General features: G+C 40.4%; 1 protein-coding gene across 2 annotated transcripts in view; it reads right to left on the minus strand.

Annotated features, from left to right (window-relative positions):
- Rgl1 (ral guanine nucleotide dissociation stimulator-like 1) overlaps positions 1-20,299 on the minus strand; it is a 119,863-nt gene that overhangs the window by 39,470 nt on the left and 60,094 nt on the right. For both annotated transcript variants that reach the window (XR_001175043.1, XM_013015720.1), the window contains exons 5-7: positions 6,470-6,654; positions 3,410-3,531; positions 1,803-2,018 (exon numbers count right to left, since the gene is read on the minus strand). Coding sequence is in view for 1 of the 2 variants with exons in the window: in XM_013015720.1 (XP_012871174.1) it covers positions 1,803-2,018; positions 3,410-3,531; positions 6,470-6,654 (523 nt within the window). In the remaining variant the exon portion in view is untranslated. The remainder of the gene's footprint in view (positions 1-1,802; positions 2,019-3,409; positions 3,532-6,469; positions 6,655-20,299) is intronic.

A 20,299-nucleotide genomic window follows, 5' to 3' on the forward strand; every position in this document is an offset into this window, starting at 1 on the left:
GGCTAGCGCTCTACCACTTGAGCCACAGCACCACTTCTGGCTTTTTTCTTTTTGTTTATGTGGTGCTGAGGAATCGAACCCAGGGCCTCATGCATTCAAGGCAAGCACTCTACCACTGAGCCACCTTCCCAGCCCCTCAAACTGTATTTCTTACATCACATAAATCTTAATTTATATTGAACTTGGACCACAAGCCATTGTTTGAGCCATAATGTGCCTCATAAAACCTGCTAAATTTTTGCCAGAAGCTTTCGAAGTGGTGAAGAGGATTTGGGACATACATATTTGAAACATAGAGAGCACTGTAAGTGCTATGATGATTATGATGCAAAATATTTTTATAATGCCAAGAGGGGAAATTCCATGATAATATCACACTCCATCTGAATTTTTGTAGTTATTTTTGTTGAGAAGCATGCTCAATTTAGAATAGGAGAAATGTTAATTGCTCATGTGACACATATCATCTCTTGCTCACTTTTGCATATTCCAAATGTCTGAAATAAGGGGCCATCTAAATGACTCAAAACAAGGCAAATTATTTATCATCTGACACCAATATCCTTGCTCTTAAGTCAAAAGCAACAAAAGAGCAAATGAAAGACTCAGATATTATGCCCTCTATTTATCGAGGCTTAATTAAAATCAAATAAGATAGTTTATTGGTTAAGATATCTAATTAAATTATAGTATCTAATTAATTATATCTAAATTGTAATATCTAATCAATACCTAATTAATTAAAATTATGGTTAAGGGTTGGCCCATACACTCCAGAACATAAGCTAATTGAATAATTATATGACAATTACTTCCCAACTCATTTCTTGTTGATGAAGCTTCTTTCACCTAGAAGGTAAAATCTTCTTTAACTTTCAAATGCCAAAAATACCATTATTCACAACCAAACTGAAATATCATTCTCACCCTAACCAGAAGTGACTTCACCATTTTCATGGAAATTATGTGGTTGACTATTCTACTGGCCAGGCCCAAGTAATTCCAATAGGTTTCATCATTTCACTACTCAAACCAAATCAATTGTGTTCTATCCTTGTTATATCTCTAATGTTCATAATGCGATAGCTTACACAGAGCTCACTAAACATGTGTCCAACTACCTGAATACTATCATTTTCACTTTGTGACTAAAATGCTGAGAATTAAGGACCATATGGCATGCAGACAGTTGATCCAAGAGATTAGCCAGGACCTAATACTCAGCAGAACATAAAACAAGCCTTTCCAGCCTGAGGTCTGAGGTTGTAAAGCCCTGAGAAAGGACCAGATTCAAGAAAGACCTATGGGAGTATCTCAGTCCCCAAAGTCCTGTCAAATTATAAGGAGGCACTTGCTCTCCAGTCTAGGAAAGTACAGTATTTCCAAGTCCTTGAAGAGTGCACGGGTATTTATTCTGGGATAAGCGTCAGTCTGTTTGACACACGCACACATGTGTTTACTGAACATGGGACAGAGACCCACAGACACTCACTCTGTGGCAAATGGAAAGGAAAAAGCAGATGAAATGTCTCCCCTAGAAAATTAGCATACTGTGGAGAGCCACAGTGCAAAGAGGTAAGCGGGAAAGCAATAAAAAAAGAAGAAGAAAATAATAATAATAAGCTCCCAAGGATAAGAAGACATTTCTGTTTTCTTTCCTTGGTGCGGCAATCCCAAAACCCAATGGGCCTGCACATTTGGTCTTCTGACTGTCTTTCAACCAAATGGCTAAAGCATTTAAACAAAGGGATGACGTTGTCTTCAATACCCATCAAACCTACAGAATATTTAAACAGAATTACATGAGCAATGTTGATCCACTTCTCGATGATTTTGGCTCTCTGTTGAGTCTTCAGCTCTTTGCTCCCCAGGATGGTGCTGACAACGCATTTGGTGAGCGTATTAAACTGCGAAATGGTGGCACGGATTGTGGGAGCCAAATGTTTGTTCTCCTTCTTATCCCTTCGAGACCAAATGCAGCCCAGGCAGTGGTGAGGCACTACCTTCTTGAATAGTTGCTGGAACAAAAGGGGAACTGGCATTAAAGATAGCACCAACATTGTCATCTGGATCCTCTATAAACTGGTATTTTGTGAAGGAACAGATAACATTCCTACTTGACTTGCCCCATGTGTCCATGTCAATAGAAAAAAATAAATTAATATATAAAAAAAGTAATTAACATATGAATTAACCTATGAATAGATCTGAAAAATCCTAAGCGATTTTTTTATAAATCCACTCAAATGAGCAAATAGAACACAATGAACAAAAGTAAATTTAAATGATGCAAACCATTTTAACTTGGCTGTTTTGTAAGGAAAATCAAGTATGGTCAATACTATTGATCAAATAAACAAATAAATAAGGTTATTTTAATCTCATTGCTGTGGCATGTCCTCAAAAGAGTGCTTGCTGACCACCTAAAAAGTCATCAAAAATATAGTACATGCCACATCCAACAATGTCATTTCACATAATTTAACCAAAGAAATCAAGAGGCACTCAAATGGTAAATTATTCTAAATCACACAGTAAAGGGGAACGTGAGGGATTTAAAGCTGGGTTCTCAGATCTTTTTCTGTTCCTTAAAGTAATAACCAAACAAGTTTCCTATCTTTTCCTTATACTTATCAGCTATGCAATCAAAAATAATTGGTTAAACAAATCAAAATCTAATGAACAATTCAAAATAAGATGTATAGGAGTTTGTATAAGAGAAAGGAAATGAGAATTTATATGCTCTATATGATTTACTCCTGGTACTTTATTTGCATGTTCTCTAGATGGAAATTGCCATTTTCTATGTGCTCTTCTCACAAGTAAATAAGTGCAGAAGAGCTAAAGCCATTGTAATAATTGCTAATAGTCTTCTTTAACTGGTATTTGCCAGATAGCACCAAGCTATGAAATATGACTATCATCATCATATAAGTATGGCTAAGAAAAGCATTTAAGCTTCCATAGCACAGGAAACATACGTGGAAATCAGCTGCCAACTAGAGTCACATGTGGATTCAATGAATTTACTTTATCCTAACTTGTGCTGTGACCCCTTTACAATCCTCCAAATAAACAGTTCAGCTCTTGAAATATTTATGAGTCTAAAGGGAAAGAAATGCCCACAGAACAGGGTAGATTTTGTTTCCGTAGGATTAGAATTCTTACTTCCTTCTGTGACCTGAGCTCCAAGGAAAAAAGCACCCTCACCCGAGACTGCAAGATGAGCTGAAGCCTGCATTATTCAGAGGATTGACTCAAGTCACACTTTAACCCTGCCTTTATAAGCGCAGCCTCCCTCCTAGATGTGAAAGCATTCCATTACATGACCCTATTGTTCTCTTGGCCACCAGGTCTGTCACTACCCTATGTTCTAGTAGAAGGACATCTGAGACACAAGAAGACTTACTGCATCCATGTAGGTCAGCTGCTCAGCCACTAAATCTTCTGAGAAGCATGTGAATTCTGCTGACCCTCCACCCTCCAGTTCCTCTTCCTCTTCCAGGCTGGAGATGATACTGGGAAGCCCATCTGTTCATGTACGGAAAAGGAAGTGAGCGATGCTGGATATGGCTTTATTTATAGTCAAACTATGCTTTCTCATTTAGAAAGAAGAGGACTAACCCTTCAGAAAACCCACAGGGAAAACACTGTGAACAATCTGAGTGAAATGAAGGGTCAGTCCCCGCTATTCCCAAATCCTTTAGTAAGCCAAGAGGCCTCAGGGTATTGCTGATAAACCTGACTCCAAGGTATAGGCAGAGGAAGCACATCTGGACTTACATTCAGGGGTAACCTTCATCTTAGGCTTCAGCTATGTGGTTGCTAATGTGGCTAATTGCAATACTCCAGTGGCCTGGCTACCGGAACCAAGGCCAGGATTGGGGGAAGAGGGAAGATGAGCCATCTGGGTGTCAAAAATGCCAATAAAGTTCTCAGAATTCTCAAACTGGAGTTCCTTTCAGCAACAGTGAAGTATGTAACAGAACAGACTTAAACTAAATTCACTTGAGCCTTACTATCGCCAAGATCATCAATTAGCAAGTTACAGCATAGCGTTTAAGTAGGGAATGACAATCATTATCCAGAACTCCAGATAAAAAACTGAAGCACCCAGCACCTAGAATAGGCCCTCCAGTCTTCACTTGGAAAGGGCTAGAACTCCATGCGGCTTGTTTTGCATCCCTAGCCTCTCTCCTCAGGATCCTCTCTGCAATTCCCAAGGCTTCCTAATCTCATCTCCCATCATACTCCCCACTCTCCTTCCTGTCCAAACCTGTTCTCCAGGAGGGGGGAAATCTAGTTGCCGTCAGTTATCTCTTAGTAGAAATTAAAATGAGCAGATTACTGCTTCCCTGGAATGTTTGTATTTTAAGCTTTTTCTTTTTTGGAGAACCAAACAACTTTCTTAGATATCTCAGATCAAATTGACATGGCTTTTGCTAGAGGGTTGGAGGGTTCTGAGAGCAGACTCTACCACTGACTCTTTCAAGTTACCCACAGGGTATGGGCCCAATGTGGGAGTGACGCAGAGACTGGCCTCTGACGTGTGGTGAAGATCGTGATGTGAATGGGGTCCTGATGTAACTGGGAAAGACAGGAGGAGATCATTGCCTATTTCCAGAGTCTTGTCCTAGTACAAGTTAAGAAACACTACAATCCCAAGATATGGAGGATGCAAATCAGTCTATTCATCTCTTTTCCTCCATACAACCCTGTAATTCTCTCATTTATTGTAAAAATAAAAAAAAATCTGTGTCCCAAACAAAACTTCAAAAGGGGTCTATCATCCCTTTGGCTAGCTATGTCAATGTAAAGGCTGGTCAAAAAATGTATGTGCTAAGTAAGACGTGATCCCATTACTTCAATCATTGATTCATTCACCATTTACTCACCAAACACTTGGAGCAGTCTGATATGCATCTAGAGAATGTTGCTAGGAATGAACATTATAAAAGCCTTTCTGGGATCTAGTCTGTGTGTTTACTATTTCAGCTTTGGACTCTTTCAGGGGTAAGCAAAAATCTGAAGCATAATTTTACTTCTGAATAACATATAAGAAAGCTTGTAACTTCTACTAGCATGAAATTGGGTAAAATAAGCACATGCAGGCCAAGCTCTTAAAGCTCCCTTGGGGTCATGACTCCCATACTTAAGGAACAAAGTTGAGAGCTTTCTTGATTAAAAAACTTCTAAACTTAGAAAAAATAATTCCATCTTGAGTATTTCCTAAAAGCTTTTGTGAACTCGGGCGGTCGCCCTGGTCCCCTGCCTGGCCTGCCAAATGAGCTCTGCCTTCCAGTTCTGGGCCGGAGACAACAAATGAACAAATGATTGGTCCCACTGGTTCCCCAATTAGGCCTGGAGCCAGGGGCAGCCCCAGTGGGGAGAACTGGCCTCCAACGCAGTATTTTCCACTCCAGCACAAAGCCAGGCCGGGAGGCCCTGAAGGGAGCTGAGGTCCAGCAGCTGGAGGAGAGGCTCTGGTATTCAAGCATTCCAGGCAGATGAAGTCATCTGAGATTTAAAGCCTTTGGCAGTGGCTTCTAATGATGCAATTGCACTCCCTGTGTCTGGTCCCCCCCCTCCCCCCCGCACATAAAACGTTCAATAGGTACTGTGTGGAATTGAAGCTTACTGTATTTTCTTTGGAGCCCAGGCAGTGTTCTTATCTGTGTTAGGACCTGTTTCCTTCCCTCACTGAGGAAATCAGGCATCACTTCGGGGAAGTTCCTGTCAGAGGCTCCAAGTGGGTCAGCTGCCATGGTAACTGTCATCTCCGTGAAGGAAGAAAACACTGCACTGGAAGTGTGTCAGAACTTCTTCCTTAAAGCCTCATAGTTCTATGCATCCCATGACCTTGAGTGGGGGCCATTCCTTTGTCCTCAAAAATAGGAGGTCAAATTCCTCCAATAGGAAAAAACAGCCTCAGATACTTCCTTTGATGAGGCCATTAGAGATGACAAATGACGGTCGTTCATCTGTGCTGCCAGGGGACACACTGCGGTGACACTTTCTAGGCTGAGGGAGAAACATCCTTTCCAGCTTTTGTGAGGTGAAGCGTATTGAATCCTGTGTCTTCTGGATTGGGGAGACTGCTTATGATGGGTTTACATTTGATAGAAGGCATAAGGCAGATAACAAAATACTGGGGTTCAGTATGGCATGCTTGACAAGGGAAGATAGAAAGTCATCTTGGTGACAGAAGAAACCATAGGAAATCAGCTGGTTTCTCTGAGTCACTTTCACAGTTTAATCTATAATGATGGAGCCAACCAAGAGGGTATTGAAAAGCTCCCTTTTACTCTACAAGTTTAAGGTTCTGGAGTGAGCACTTCAATAATGTTATACCCTCACCCATTTTGCCACACCCAAGGGACTAAGTTTTCCTATCCAGCCGGATGAGGAACAACCTCCATGCTGGAGAATCAGAATCCAGCTTTTTCCCTGTGACGAAACAAGTACTCACTGTCGGTTTCCACATCCTGCTTCTGAAATTGCTCAAGAAGATTCTGAGCTCTTCTCTCTGGGTCAGAGCCTGGCATCATCCGTTTGAGATAATCCAGCAGTTTCTGAAGGCAAGGGAAGAGGGGGGGCTCCCGGAAGTCTTCAGCACACTGGTCAAGCCAGGCCCTCAGGATTGATGCTATTGCACTGAGAAGGAAAGAGAGAATCACTGCACCCAGAGAGCCATGGGAACTCAAAAAGATCCCTGTACACCAGAACCTACTCCAGGTCTTCCTGGGCGACCATGAGCCAGTGGACAATAGACAAATCATGCACGAACTCCTGGAGTTGTCAATGGACTAAAAGCATCTGGAAACAAACAAACTACCTTTTTTAAGTGGTGGCTGAAGGAGAGGGGTGAGAGAGAATGAAAAGGCTTTTTTAAATTTAATGTCCACTTCCACTCTCCATACTTATAATCTCAGCTACTCAGGAAGCAGATGGATCATGGTTCTGGGTAAGGCATGATAGAAAAGGTAGTAAGACCCTAACTCATAAAATAAACCAGGCATGTGGGTTCACATTTTGTATTCCCAACTATTAATGAAGTGTGGGTAGGAGGATCTCATCCCAAAGCTAGCCCTGAGCAAAAAGCAAGAGACTCTATCTGAAAAAGATCTAAAACACAAATAAGGTGGAACATGGCTTAAGTGTTAGAGCCCCTGCTTACCAAGCAAGAGGTATGACTGACTGGCAGAGATAGACAGACAGACGGAAAGACAGAATAGATAGAGAGGTAAAATGGGGGGAGAGAGAGAAAAAAAGAGAGGGGAGAGAAAGAGAGAGAGAACCTAAACTTCACAAGACTCAGGGCAAAAAAAGCCAATCAAATATGCACAAGTTTTAGTGAGTCCTGAAAGCAACTTCAAAGCAAAACACAATGGAATCATATTTAAGTGCTGGACTTATTCCAATCAACAACTGAAAATTCTACCATAGTAATATTTTAGGAGATAACTGACTGCCAGTGGGCCAGAAATCCATCTGATGAAAGGAAATGTTCAAGTTTGAAAAAGATCAATCGATGCATAAATTTACTCTCATAGAGATCTCCAGGGCTTCATCATGAGCACCAAAAAAATGTCCTTATAAAGTTACCTTTTTGTATCTCAAATTACGATTTGGAGATGAATAGTTTCCAGAGAGAAATATAGTAGAGAGCAGAGAAGACAAAGGAGAAAAATTTCGCAAGCAAAACTACTACAACTGTGATTTCCTGTTCAGGTCACAGGTCACATACAGGCTCTGCCTTGGGTGAAACAAAGTCTCAGGGCCCAAAAAGAGCAGGGGGGAGATGAGGAATAAAATCATTGTGTGTGTGTCTTTCCAGACACATGAAGTAGTAATACCAGGACATTGTCTTTGGGGTTAGAGACACAGGATTGACAAAAAGGATAAGATATCTTGAGTGCTAGTATTCTATGCTTTGTATTCAAAGAATATTGCTCAGGCACTTTTTTTTTTTGCCAGTCCTGGAGCTTGAACTCAGGGCCTCAGCACTGTACTGTCCTTGTGTTTCTTTTGCTCAAGGCTCTCACTCTACCACTCGAACCACTGCACCACTTCTGGCTTTTTCTGTGTATGTGGTACTGAGGAATCCAACCCAGGACTTCATGCATGCTAGGCAAGCACTCTACCACTAAACAACATTCCCAGCCCCATGCTCAGGCACTTCTGAATCAGGCACTTCCGAATCACATACATGCCAGGCTATGTCCTATGGAGAAAACAGATTCTCTGCCTTCTGATACAACAAGGTATGTTCACTAATAAGTGGCAAAGATGACAGGGACTATAATTTAATCCATGTTCTGCTGACAAAGATACAAACTTTCACCTAAGTTAAAAACCTCACTGACCAAAAACCTTTTGTTTAAAAAACAAAGATGTTTTAAAGGTTGTAACCCAGTGATAGAGCCTTTGCACAAGGCAACTGGGTTCAATCTCCAGTACCAACAAAAACCATCTGAAAAATTAATATAAAAAATCTGAAAACTATAAAATTGTAATTATCATCTAAATTATGCCTCAAATACTTAATAATAATAATAAACTACAGCTAGACTGAAAGTTATATTCTCCATCATGTGCCATTGTAGTGCAAGCTGGGCTTTTATAGTTTATTTTGCCTTTCACATCTCAATGTCATGCCCAGAAGCAGGATTGGAATTGAGGCATAAATGTGACTTACTCCCACTTGACCTTTAACTCTGGAATTGAAGTACCATCAAGGAAAACCGAATGAGTTCTTTTCCATCCTACGGACACCACACTAATGTGTGCCATGGAGACTAAGAACTATAATATTCAAATATCTTCATCAAAAGTAGATCACATAAAACAATCAACTATGTCATAGTCCAATACTCTAAATACTTAGATAAAGTAAGATAATAAAAATGTCATTCCCTTCTATAAATTGGAAAAAAGTAATGTAGGCTCTGAATTAATTGGAAACACAAGTAAAATAAAATTAGTGGACTTATTTTTTGAAGGTCTTCACATTGTCTTCATTATTTCTCCTTTCTTCACAGAAACCAAATGTCCTGAGTTGAATAAAAATGAAGTGGCATTCTAATACTTCATGTTTTGAGCAATGTGACTTATTCTTGGAATATTTTCCCTTCTTTCTGGCAAGCAACAAGCCTAGAATCATGACAGGACCATAGGTGAAGAATCAGAACAAAGGAATTCTGTATGTTTGAATATATCAGGTAGATTCTTAGAGAAGAACACTTTTGTATTTCTCTAAAGGTGAATTAAGCCAGTCAATGGCTCATTCCTATAATCCTAGCTACTCAGGAGGCTGAGATCAGAGGATCATGGTTTGAAGATGGAGCAGAAAGATCCAAAAGACTCCATCTCCAAAATAACAAGAAAAAGTCTGTCTGGAGGTGTGGCTCAAGTGGTAGAGTGCCAGCAATGATAAATCAAGCTGAATAAAAGTTTGAGCCCTTGAGTTTAAATCCTAGTATACACATATACAAACAGAGAGAAAGGGGGGAGGGGAGGAGGGAAGGAAAGATAGTGTTAATAAACACTTCATGAGAAGATACCCTTTGATGTTAATGGTACCACAGACATGGAGTAGGTAGGTCACACCTCACAGCAAAAGCTAAAAGGGCCCTGCCCTAACAATGAGACAAACAAGTAATGACCTGATCCTCAGTGTTTCTTAGCTTAAAAGAACTTCCACCTAGAAATTCAAAATTATAGGTATTAATCTATCATTTATCCTTAACTGCTCATAATGGTTCATTTTTAAATGACAACTGATTAATTACTGTAAAATTAGCAGATCTTGCAAATGTATATGAAATAAAAATATCTACTCCTGTTTATTCTAATCTTATTTTGACAATCTAATATTAATAGCTTCAAATGTCTCCTTCTAATCTTTCCTATGGATATATACACATATATAAATACATGATATGCATATACAATTCGACATCCATTTTTTTCACTGAATGTCCTGTATAGACATCTCTCCACTCATCACTCTGGATCACTCATTATTTTTTGATGACAGCATTCCACTGCACCATACACTGAAATTAATCTACACTTGCTTCTACTGATAGGCAGACAGTAAGTCAGTTTAAACTTCTTATAATTATGAACAAGGAGAGAACGTATATTCTTAGTTACATCTCTGCATGCAAGTACTTCTGCAAATGTACATTATGCAGAATTTAGGTCCCTGTGAGGCTGCAGCTTCAGTCAGACTCAGAGAGATGGCAAAGGGGAGCCTCATCCTGTCTTTCTCAAGACACTTTTAGCTCATTCTGGAACTTGCTTTGCTTTGTGTGGCAGTGATCTTCCTTGCCACCAAGCCAGAGAAGGCTTTGAAAGTTCGATGCAAACCCAGTGAATTTGCCAGCAAAGACATTTCACACAGAAGAAGAATGAAGTGAGAGAAAAAATAGAAGAAGGAAAAGACAAACCCCGAGAGCACAATAAAAATGCAGGAAGACCCCTGCCCTCCTAAGCAGCAGAGTGGTGCTCAGAATGCCAGAGCGGGAGGCTTTCTGGAAAGGACTGGCCCCTTGCCTGAAGCACACAGTAGCTTTGTGTTTGACAGTCCTGGGAAGAAACTTTCCGTCCTTGACAGACTAAGAAGCAGATACAAATGTGAAACTTTTAAGATCCCAAAAGGGAAAGCAGCATCACAAAATCACAACGGCACAAACACAATGAGTTAGTAACAATGGTCCTTCTGTCTTGCCCCTGTCTTCTGTCTTGCTCCACTCCCAATCTAACTTACACACTATCCAGAACTGAGTGGGAAGGCATAAGAAAGCTTACTATTGAAGGGATATCCAGCTGTGAAGTCACAAATGTTGAGGAAAGGTGAGCCTTTTAGACTGGAAAAGTCGCTTGACACCACATAGAACAAGGAAGGAGGCTTGGAGAAAGAAAACTCAACTCTTCCGCAGGGTCACCTGGGAACTAAGGATGTTGAGGTAGTCAGTTAATTCTGCCCTTCACCAACTCCCATCTGGTAAAGAGACATAAAATACCTGCCTTCCTCTCCCACACTGACACTTGTGATCAGTGATATACATCAATAGCACATCCTGAGATTGTCAAGACAGATGTAATACTCTTACAACTACTTGCCAGTTCAATGATCCATCAATCAAGACTCATGAAAATGAATTTCAAAAAATGTTTGACACCTATCACAGAAATACAAATCATACCACCTGTGTGGCTACACATATGCTAAAAGAAGGCAACTATTGTGAATAAATACTTTATACACTTGGACACAACACACACACACACACACACACACACACACACACACTGAGGATAATCTGCTACAAATCTATTCAGACAGCCAACTATAATACTAACTGCAAGAGATAGTTCTTCAATGACTTGAGAACTGAAAAGGTAATTTCTGAAACTAAATGAAAAGATTAAGATTGTGACATAAATTGGGTGCTGGTGGCTCACACGTGTAATCCTAGATACTCAGGAGGTTGAGATGTGTACGGTCTCAGTTCAAGGCCAACCCATGCAGAACAGTCCTCTTGACTCTATCACCAAATGGTAGAGCACCAGTTGAACAGAAAGTTGAGTGAGACTTTGAAGCTCTGTGTGTGACATAAGCTAAACTCGGTAAGAAAGCTAGCTCATGATCTCCTTTTGCAAAGCCATCTTTTGATGGTTACCCAGCAAAATCCTTTGTTCCAAGGGGAAGTGTAAATCTGAGAAAGTAAGTCAGGTAGGTGGTCAAAGGCAGCAGCTATACCCAAGAACGGAAGGGACAGCTAGGGTTGTCTTTTGTACCTTAGGCATTCTTAATAACAAACATGACTTTCTACCCTTTTTGCACAAGTTGTTGCTCTGGCTTTTCATGCCACCAAACAAACGTCTGGGGAGAAATAATTCATGAATTAAACTAACATTGAGTTCCCTTTATTTCCTGTATTCATGAAAAATCATTGCTTATGTTCTGAGCATCACAGTAGGGCCATCCAGGGATCCATGGAAGCATGGAACTTCACAGGGAGTGAGCGTGGTCAGGGCTTTAGCAAGAACTCCCTGGGGAAGCAATGTTAAAAGTTGAGATCTTAAGGATAAGACTATGCCCAATGGATGAGGACTAGGAGGTAACAGTAGAAGCAAAGGTCTTGAGGTGAAAGAGTAAAAAAAAAAAAAAAAAACACTTGAGGGATTTAAGGAAGACCTGTTTAAAGAATAAAAAAGGAAGGGAAGTCAGGCACCTGTAGTGCATGCCTCAAGAGACTGAGATTTGAGAGTTGTGGTTCAAAGCCAGCCCTGACAGAAAAGTCTGTGAAACTAATCTGCAGTTAACCACCAAAAAACTGGTAGTAAAGCTATAGCTCAAGTTGTAGAGTGCTAGCCTTGAGCAACAAAAGCTCAGGGACAGCCCCCAGGTCCTGAGTTCAAGTCACAGAAAGAGCACACAAACACACACACACACACACACAAAGAGGAGTAAAATTAAACATAATTAAATTTTCCATTTCACTTGTTTCTTAGCCAAGCAAAAGTTACATTTAATAATACCTGTTTAAAAGGTAGAAGACAGGGATGTTGACCAGGAGATATAGGAAAATAGTACATTTCTAGGCCCTGTCTCTGACCTGAAGATGGGAAATACAAAGCAGTGGGGCTGAGATGAGCATTATGGCAGCAGTTATGTTCAAAGAAAAGAGTTTTAATGAGAACAGAAATTTTGAGTTAAAGGCATTCAATCGTGTTAAAATCCACAGGTGGTAAAACATTACAGAACTGATGGAAGTTTTTTTTTTAAATATTACAGGCTTACACTCTCTCCCATAAAGTACAATCTTCAAGCCAAGAGATGAGATTACTTTGACAAGAATAACTTTGCCCATTTAGAGCTCTTTTCCCTCCCAGAAATCTATGTGAGATAGTTATCTATTGTATTTAATCATGAGCAGAAGATAAGACAGGGAACGTTTTTTTTAAAGGCAGCAAAATACTTTTCTGTTTTAGGACTTCCTCCCAAATGCATACAAGAAAGAGGTAAGACGATGCATGTAGCGTGTAGGCCTTCCAAGCATCATGGCTTTGGCCTTTGCCAAGCTGTGAAGCTGGGATCTAGTGCATGAGGTCCTTCAAGGAATGAAGGCTAAGTCACCCTTGACATTGATTGTGGGCTGGACCCTCCACTTCATTCTCCTAGTCTCAGAGTGTTTTCCATTGCTTCGGGGAAGGCTGCCAGACAGAAGCTGCCTCTGAGACCTCTAGCAAGATGGCTTTTCTGATGAGAGAGAACAAAGGAAGAGTTTATTCCTTTTCCTTTTCTATTTTTTCTGACAAGGATGGAAACATTACTATCTGGATTTGTCAGGGCTGTCTCACAAGGCTTGCTTGTACTTTGCACGGTCCCACTTTGGTATGAGTGGTAAGCGGGGATGGGGTTGAAAATAAAAGAGGAGGGTGGAGATAAGTAAGGAAATAAATGCAGAGTCAAGCACCAGAAGACAAGGACAGGACAGGGTCCACGGTGTGGTGAAAGAAGAGAAAAAGTTCCAAGACAGGGGGAGGGGCAAAAGGATCCTGATAAGACACTCAGAAATCCTGAGCCAGTGTGGGTGGAAGAAGTAGTAGGATAAGATGAGCCTGAAGCAAATTACTCCAAGTTACACATCTGTCTCTCATTCTGACACAAAGCACTTAAGAGAACTATTTCCATTTTTATCAGATAGGACAAAATACAAATGAGGAGGAAAAGGTCTAAGTGAAATCTAAGCTCTTTGACTTATTCACAGTATGACTTTGGCCATGTTCCCCTAACCTCTAAGCTCTGCGTCCATAAAACGGGAATAATAATAGAGAAGGTCAGTAATACAAATTTTAAAAGTTTATGCAGTGCGTATCATGGGCACTATTTCACTAAGTAGTCAATAACTTCTAGCTACTATTAGAAAAGAGCATTATCTTTAGAGATTTCAATAACTCATTCTTTCATTCATCCCAGCTGGAGGAGGAAATTTTCATGCTATAAATAGGCCTCTATTTAAAAAAAAAAAAATTACTGAGTTCTTCTATAGTTTTCAGTCATCGGAATGGAGTTTCTGTGGTAGTGTCAGGAGCTACATGACACTGAACAGGAAGCAGGCTCCCATTTGATGGGCCTGGCTAATTTGGTCTCCCTTCTTTCCTCATGCCCCTCAAATCATCTCCTTCTCCAAGGAAGCAAGTCTAACCTCCACATTTCACAGCCACTGTTGGGGGACCTTGCTCAGTGTTCATTCCATAACAATAAAAAAAAAAAAAGCCAGGCAAACGAATGCCAAACTCAAAGATCTCAGGTAACAATAGCCAAATGTCAGCCCTAACGGTGGTACTCTAACCTCATTCTTTATGTAGTCCTGTTGTCTTATTACTATCATCTAGGCAAATGTGGAGGAAAAGCAGGAGCATCTGAGATCCCAATGCTCAAATTAAATAGTCTGAGAACACAGTTCAACCTGAGTCCAAAAACCAGAGCTCTTACTTCAGAGTTTCTTAGTCAAAGTTCAGGTTCTGTGAAAGTTCAATGAATATGCACATAACAGGAGGGCAGTATCTCAGTGTGTCTGTGATGGTAAAAGAAAATAAGAAGTACCCAGGTGCCTTGCATGGAGCAAACACACCACAAACTGTAAAGTGGCAGTGGTAAACATGGCAATGGTGATGTCATCATTTCTCCTGTCTATGTGGCTAAAATGTAAATTGGGTGACTCGAGTGCCAAGAGTGTAGTTTATGAAACCTGTTCGCCTCTCTCTAACATGCAGAAAATATTTTCCTATGACTGATACTTCTTTATGCATCACGATTAATTTTTGTTTTGCTCTTCCTTAATCATTACATCAAATTTCGCTCAGCAACTTTCTACCCACATGCATTAAATGCACAATTTTAATGTTTATTATCAATCAACTTGTATGGTAGGTCAGTACTCTTATCTCTTAAGGCACAGGCTCCCCAACCTTTTTTGCCCTCATTGTTATTTTTCAAATCAGGTCTTATACATATACCGGGGCTGGCTTGAACCATGATTTGCCTGTTTATTACACTTCCCATGTATGTAGGATGACAGGGGCATAGCACCATATTCAGCTATTGATTTAAATGGAGGTCATGAGTTTATTCCCTAGGCTGGCCTCAAATCATGAGCCTCTTGATCTTGCCTGCTAAGTAGCTGGGATTACAGGCATGAACGACTGGCATCCAGCTAATAGCTTTTTAAACTAAACTTTTATTTTTTATTAGTCCTGTTTGACCATTTTAAAGACAATACAAAGCTCTTTTATGTGGCATATTGTGTATCCATTTCTTTTTTTTTGTTCTGCTTTTACTTCCCCCACCAAAAAAAAAAGCCTTTTCATATTTTAACCTTTAATTCTTCTAAGTTTAGAGTTTTAAATATTGTTTTTATTCTGTTTTAACTCCTCCTCTTTTTCCATTTTTTTCTTCCAACCTCTCAGATTCAGTTGAATTGCTTTTGTAGGGTATTTGAATTTTCTGGAATGAATATTGATCGAAACTTCAGGGAGAGCAGTAACACTTTCCGCTAGGTCGGCACTAAACATCCCAGCCAGCCTTCTTTAACTCATGGCCTTTCCTTTGAAGTGCGTCCAAGGTCTTGAATTGCTACTATTCACATGATGCTTTTCAAGTGACTGAAATCTGCTGCCACTATTTCCAATTTCTGGGAAAAGATTACAAGAATGTCATTTGAATCATCTGAATGTGTGGAAATGGAAACTGCCTGAGTCGATCAATGTGAAGAAAGAAAGAGCCTGAGCAAACAAAACTTGCTATTCCAAAAGGGAAGTGATGAGATTCGATGAAAGGAAACAGAAATTATTTCAACATCGTAGTAGTCCTTAGCGGGAGAAATAAATCAGCATTTCCTGAGAAGTGTTAAACCCCTTCAAATAAAGGCATGCATACCTAAAAGAACATAACACATTTTGGAGAATGAAGATTTGTAATGTAAAAATTCTAAGCTGTTAATATTTCTTCTTTACATTCTGTTCACTCCTAAATCCAATGGCTGCAATAAGTTTTTTCCTAAAAATAGTTTTCCTTTTCCTGTAGGTTTCTATTCTTGTAAATGATAGCATTTTATCATATAAAAGTCTCAGCAAGAAGGATGAAACTGGTGAAATGAATGTGGGCTGAGACTTACTTCTGTCATAGGAAGTGAGTGTCCACATTACAGAACAATGGGCCAGCTTAGGGGAGCTAGACAAAAACAGTACAGCTTACACACATCAGTCCATCCTTCAGAAATCACATGTGCTGAAATCCCAACATCTGGAAGTCTTGGAAGTTGAATGGAAGTTGAATTCTTGGCAGCTGAGGATATTCTAGGTTGGGCCAGGTGACTTTAAAGGTTGCTGACACTGTTCAAAGCCCATGCCAGGCATACTAGAGGCTGGACTTACAACTGTTCTGCATGTGGGGGGACTCACTCTGAGCAACATGAGATTTTTTTTTAATTCATAAAGAACGTCAGTCAGCTGTGGTTTAAGACACCAGAAACCAATCTTTCATCCTGAATGTCTCATCTGTATCTCCACATTTTCCTTCTTCAAAGTTCTTTCATCCTCTGATAAGTTGATTAGATCCATATTTAGAGATAGAGGAAAAGACAGGTAACTTGGTCCCTGTATAAACTGTCAGGATGATGCCTTGATTTATTTGAAAAATCAAATGAGACCTGGATATTTTTCTAAATCAATGGTGATTCCCTGACAGCTCAACCTCCACCCAAGTCTACAAAGCCAATGGCAGGGGCTCCCAGAGGGGTGTTTACTTGGATGGTCACTGGACTTTGGCTGTCTGCTTCCCACCTGAAATCACAACAGGACAGAGTCATAGCAAAGAGAAACAAGAGCATTCCACCACGCCTCGCCTTTCCCCACAGGCAATGCTTTGGCTCAGCTCTTTAGTTATGACCATGGTGAATAGCTGTGATGTCACCACGAATAATAAGCTAATCAAAGCCTATCTTTTGTTCTTCCTGTTTATCAGAGCAGTTACACACTTTCCAAGAGAAAAAAAAGTGATGAAGGTTACTGCTCAAAAGTTTAAATATTTGGAACTTGTCCCTGGTTTCAGTTTCTGAAAAATGAGATTAAAAATTATCTTCACTACAAATCAGTGAGCATATATTTCAAGGACTCATTTTCCAGATGAGGAAGCTGAAGCTGAAAGAGATGAGGTGATCGAGCCAAGGTCACATGGCTGGAGAGTGACGTAAGGGAGGAGGAATCTGAATTCTACTGGCTCTTGGCCAGGATCTTTCACCTTCCACCTGCTGACCAGCCAGGATGCGGACCACCTCAGCATTTCATTCACTTCATTATTAAAAGGAACATAAATGTTTACAAACAGATATACTTAGATGAACATAAAGAAGGTAGTTTTCCCTTGAGTAATACAGCCTCCGGCATTATATAGTAGGCTTTTACCAAGACAGTTGACATTTAAGGGCAGATCCCTCAGAGAGAGGGATTGTCTATGCATTCTAGGAAGTTTGGCATCCTCCGTAGCCTCTACCTACCAAGTGCCAGTAGCACCACCACCACCACCCAAGTTAAGATAACCACGATGTTTTCAAACATTGCCAAATGTCCTGTGGTAGACAAAGTCACGCTGTTAAGAATCAGTGCCATACAGCCACACCTCCCAGACATCTACCAGCCATTGGAAAGCCTTTACTCATTGCCACAAGTCAGATGCCAGAGACCTGGGGAGACTGGGAAATGTGCAGTGTTGGATGTGTCTGGGAGAAGGTGAGTCCAGAGTTTCATCTGAGAACCACAAAGCTGTGATCCCACCTACGAAGGGGAATATCAGAAGGATAGCTTCCAGAGAGAGGGGGGGGGGGGAGATAATGGTGAAGTTGAGATCAGAACTATAATGAAAGGAATAAGCAGTGAAAAGGAAGAAAGGGCAAGGGAAGGAAGAAAGAGGCCACCAGGGAGGTGGGTTTTAACATTCCAGAATTTGCAGGACACAGCAACCCATTATAAAATAAACTGGTATATTTTCATGAGGCATAATTTTTTTAAAAAGGCAACCCAGCTGGAGGAAAAGGGTCAAGAACTTTCCACCGAGTCATTGTGAGGCTTTGGGAAAGGACCATTGTCCCCAGATGATGAACCCCTCAGGGGTGTTCTCTGAAGCTCTTTGTTAAAGCCTCCTATGTTGAACACTCTAAAGCCCTTTAAAGCAGCCCAGCCAGGAGTTTCACCCACATTAGTGTTCCTGGCATACAATGAATTTCAGCAGGTCTTTAAAATAATGACGTGACTTTTCACATTCAGAGCACAATCCATTTTCTGAACTGTGCCCACCCCAAAACCGATTTAATCTCAAAACACTCTCTGGGAACCAGAAAAGATCTGGAGGTTTTTTTGGATTTTGCTCTTCTTGGGAGTTTAGCTTGTTAAGTGAATGGTAACTCCAGATTTGACTCAGAGGCAGCACACCTACACGGTAACTTGCTTGCATCTGGTCACAAAGTATGGGCTACACTTGATAAAGTGATCACTCAATTCTTAACAATATCTCTTCCGCATTTGTTTCAAAGCATCTACTACAAAAGGGTCTTTTTTCAAAAACTAGTATTTTATGTAAGATAGATATGTTTATATATGTTATACATATAGATATATATTACATATGCCACATATATTGCATATGTGTACCACATATTTATACACTACACACACACACACACAAAATGGAATTTTATTCATCTCTCAGGAAGAATAATATTATGTCATTTCCAGGGAAATGGATCCTGGAAAAATTATTTTAAATAAAGTAAATCAAGCTCAGAGAGACAAAGGGTGCATGTTTTCTTTCCTATGTGGAAGCTATATCTAAAATATAAACAACATATGTGAAATCATATACAGGGCCATAGTATGGAGTTCTATGATGTAACTCCTTTGAAAAATTGACTGACAGTTTAACAAAATGAGTATCAGGAAGCTGAAGTATGTTTTCTGAGGCAGGTGGGGATGCAGAAGGCAGACAAATAACCAGAGCACTGTTGGGCAAACACAGACCTACTACTCAATGTACACATGCGAACATGTTCTCATAAATTGGCATGTTAAATTGAAACCTCTTTGTACAACTCCTTAAAGATAGAGATTATTTAAAGATTTTTTTTTGGTGGGTCAGGGGCTTGAACTCTGGGCCTGGGCGCTGTCCCTCAGCTCTTCAGCTCAAGGCGAGTGCTCTACCACTTGGGCTACAACACCCCTTCCAATTTTCTAGTGGTTTATTGGAAATAAGAGTCTCATGGAGTTTCTTGCCTGGGCTGGCTTTGAACCACAATCCTCAGATCTCTGCCTCCTGAGTAGCTAGGATTACAGGCATGAGCCACTGGCTATTTAAAGATATTTAAAGGATATGTTAGTAAGTGTGCATGGATAATCATGATTTATTAACTCTGAAAGGCTTAGGAATCACTCAAGAATCTTGTTAAGATTCAGATTCTAAGAGGCTCCACCCCTGAGGTTCCTCATTTCTAATGAGCCTCCTGGTGACACTGATGTGGGCTCATGGTCACACCAGGTAGAAAGGTAAGTCTAATTATCTCTGAAAACCAGCTGTCTGGATATACTGTTTCTCTCCTGTGAGAACTGGTTTTAGTACTGATGTTCAAGCTCCGGGACTCATGCTTGCTATGAGGCACTTTTACTGCTATGCCACATGTAGTGCCTTTTTCTGAAATGGTTATTGTCGAGTTAGAATGTCCTTTCTTACCCAGGTGGGCACTTGGGTGTGATCCAAATATATTAGACTTCCCATAGTAGCTAGGATAACAGGCATGCACTGTCTACTTTTCTGTTGAGGAGCGGCAGGTAGGGATGTGGAGTGGTCTCAAGAACTTTTCTGCTTGGGCTTGACATCATATCAGCATTTTTTCAATCTCAGCTTCCCAACTACCTAAGATTACAATCAGAAGTCATTGGTACCCAACATTTAAGAGCATTTTAGAGCTAAATATCCATCATAACCCATTATGAGAAATTAAGAGTTCTTTCACAATGTAACTAACCGAGCTTTAGCTCCATGGATTCCCCCACTCCAAACATGTAACCATGAAACAGCACTATCAATTCTGTGTTACTCCACCAAATTCCATGGGCACTAAATTTTTCTGCTCTGGTCCCACTGTTCCTTCTGCCAAACCATCCTCCAAATGTCCCCTCCTCCCAGAAGCTTTCCCCAGCCCTCTACAAACAATGCAACCCTCCCATCATACCT

The sequence above is a fragment of the Dipodomys ordii genome, unplaced genomic scaffold, assembly GCF_000151885.1.
Source record: "Dipodomys ordii isolate 6190 unplaced genomic scaffold, Dord_2.0 Scaffold27, whole genome shotgun sequence".
Lineage (NCBI taxonomy): Eukaryota > Metazoa > Chordata > Mammalia > Rodentia > Heteromyidae > Dipodomys > Dipodomys ordii.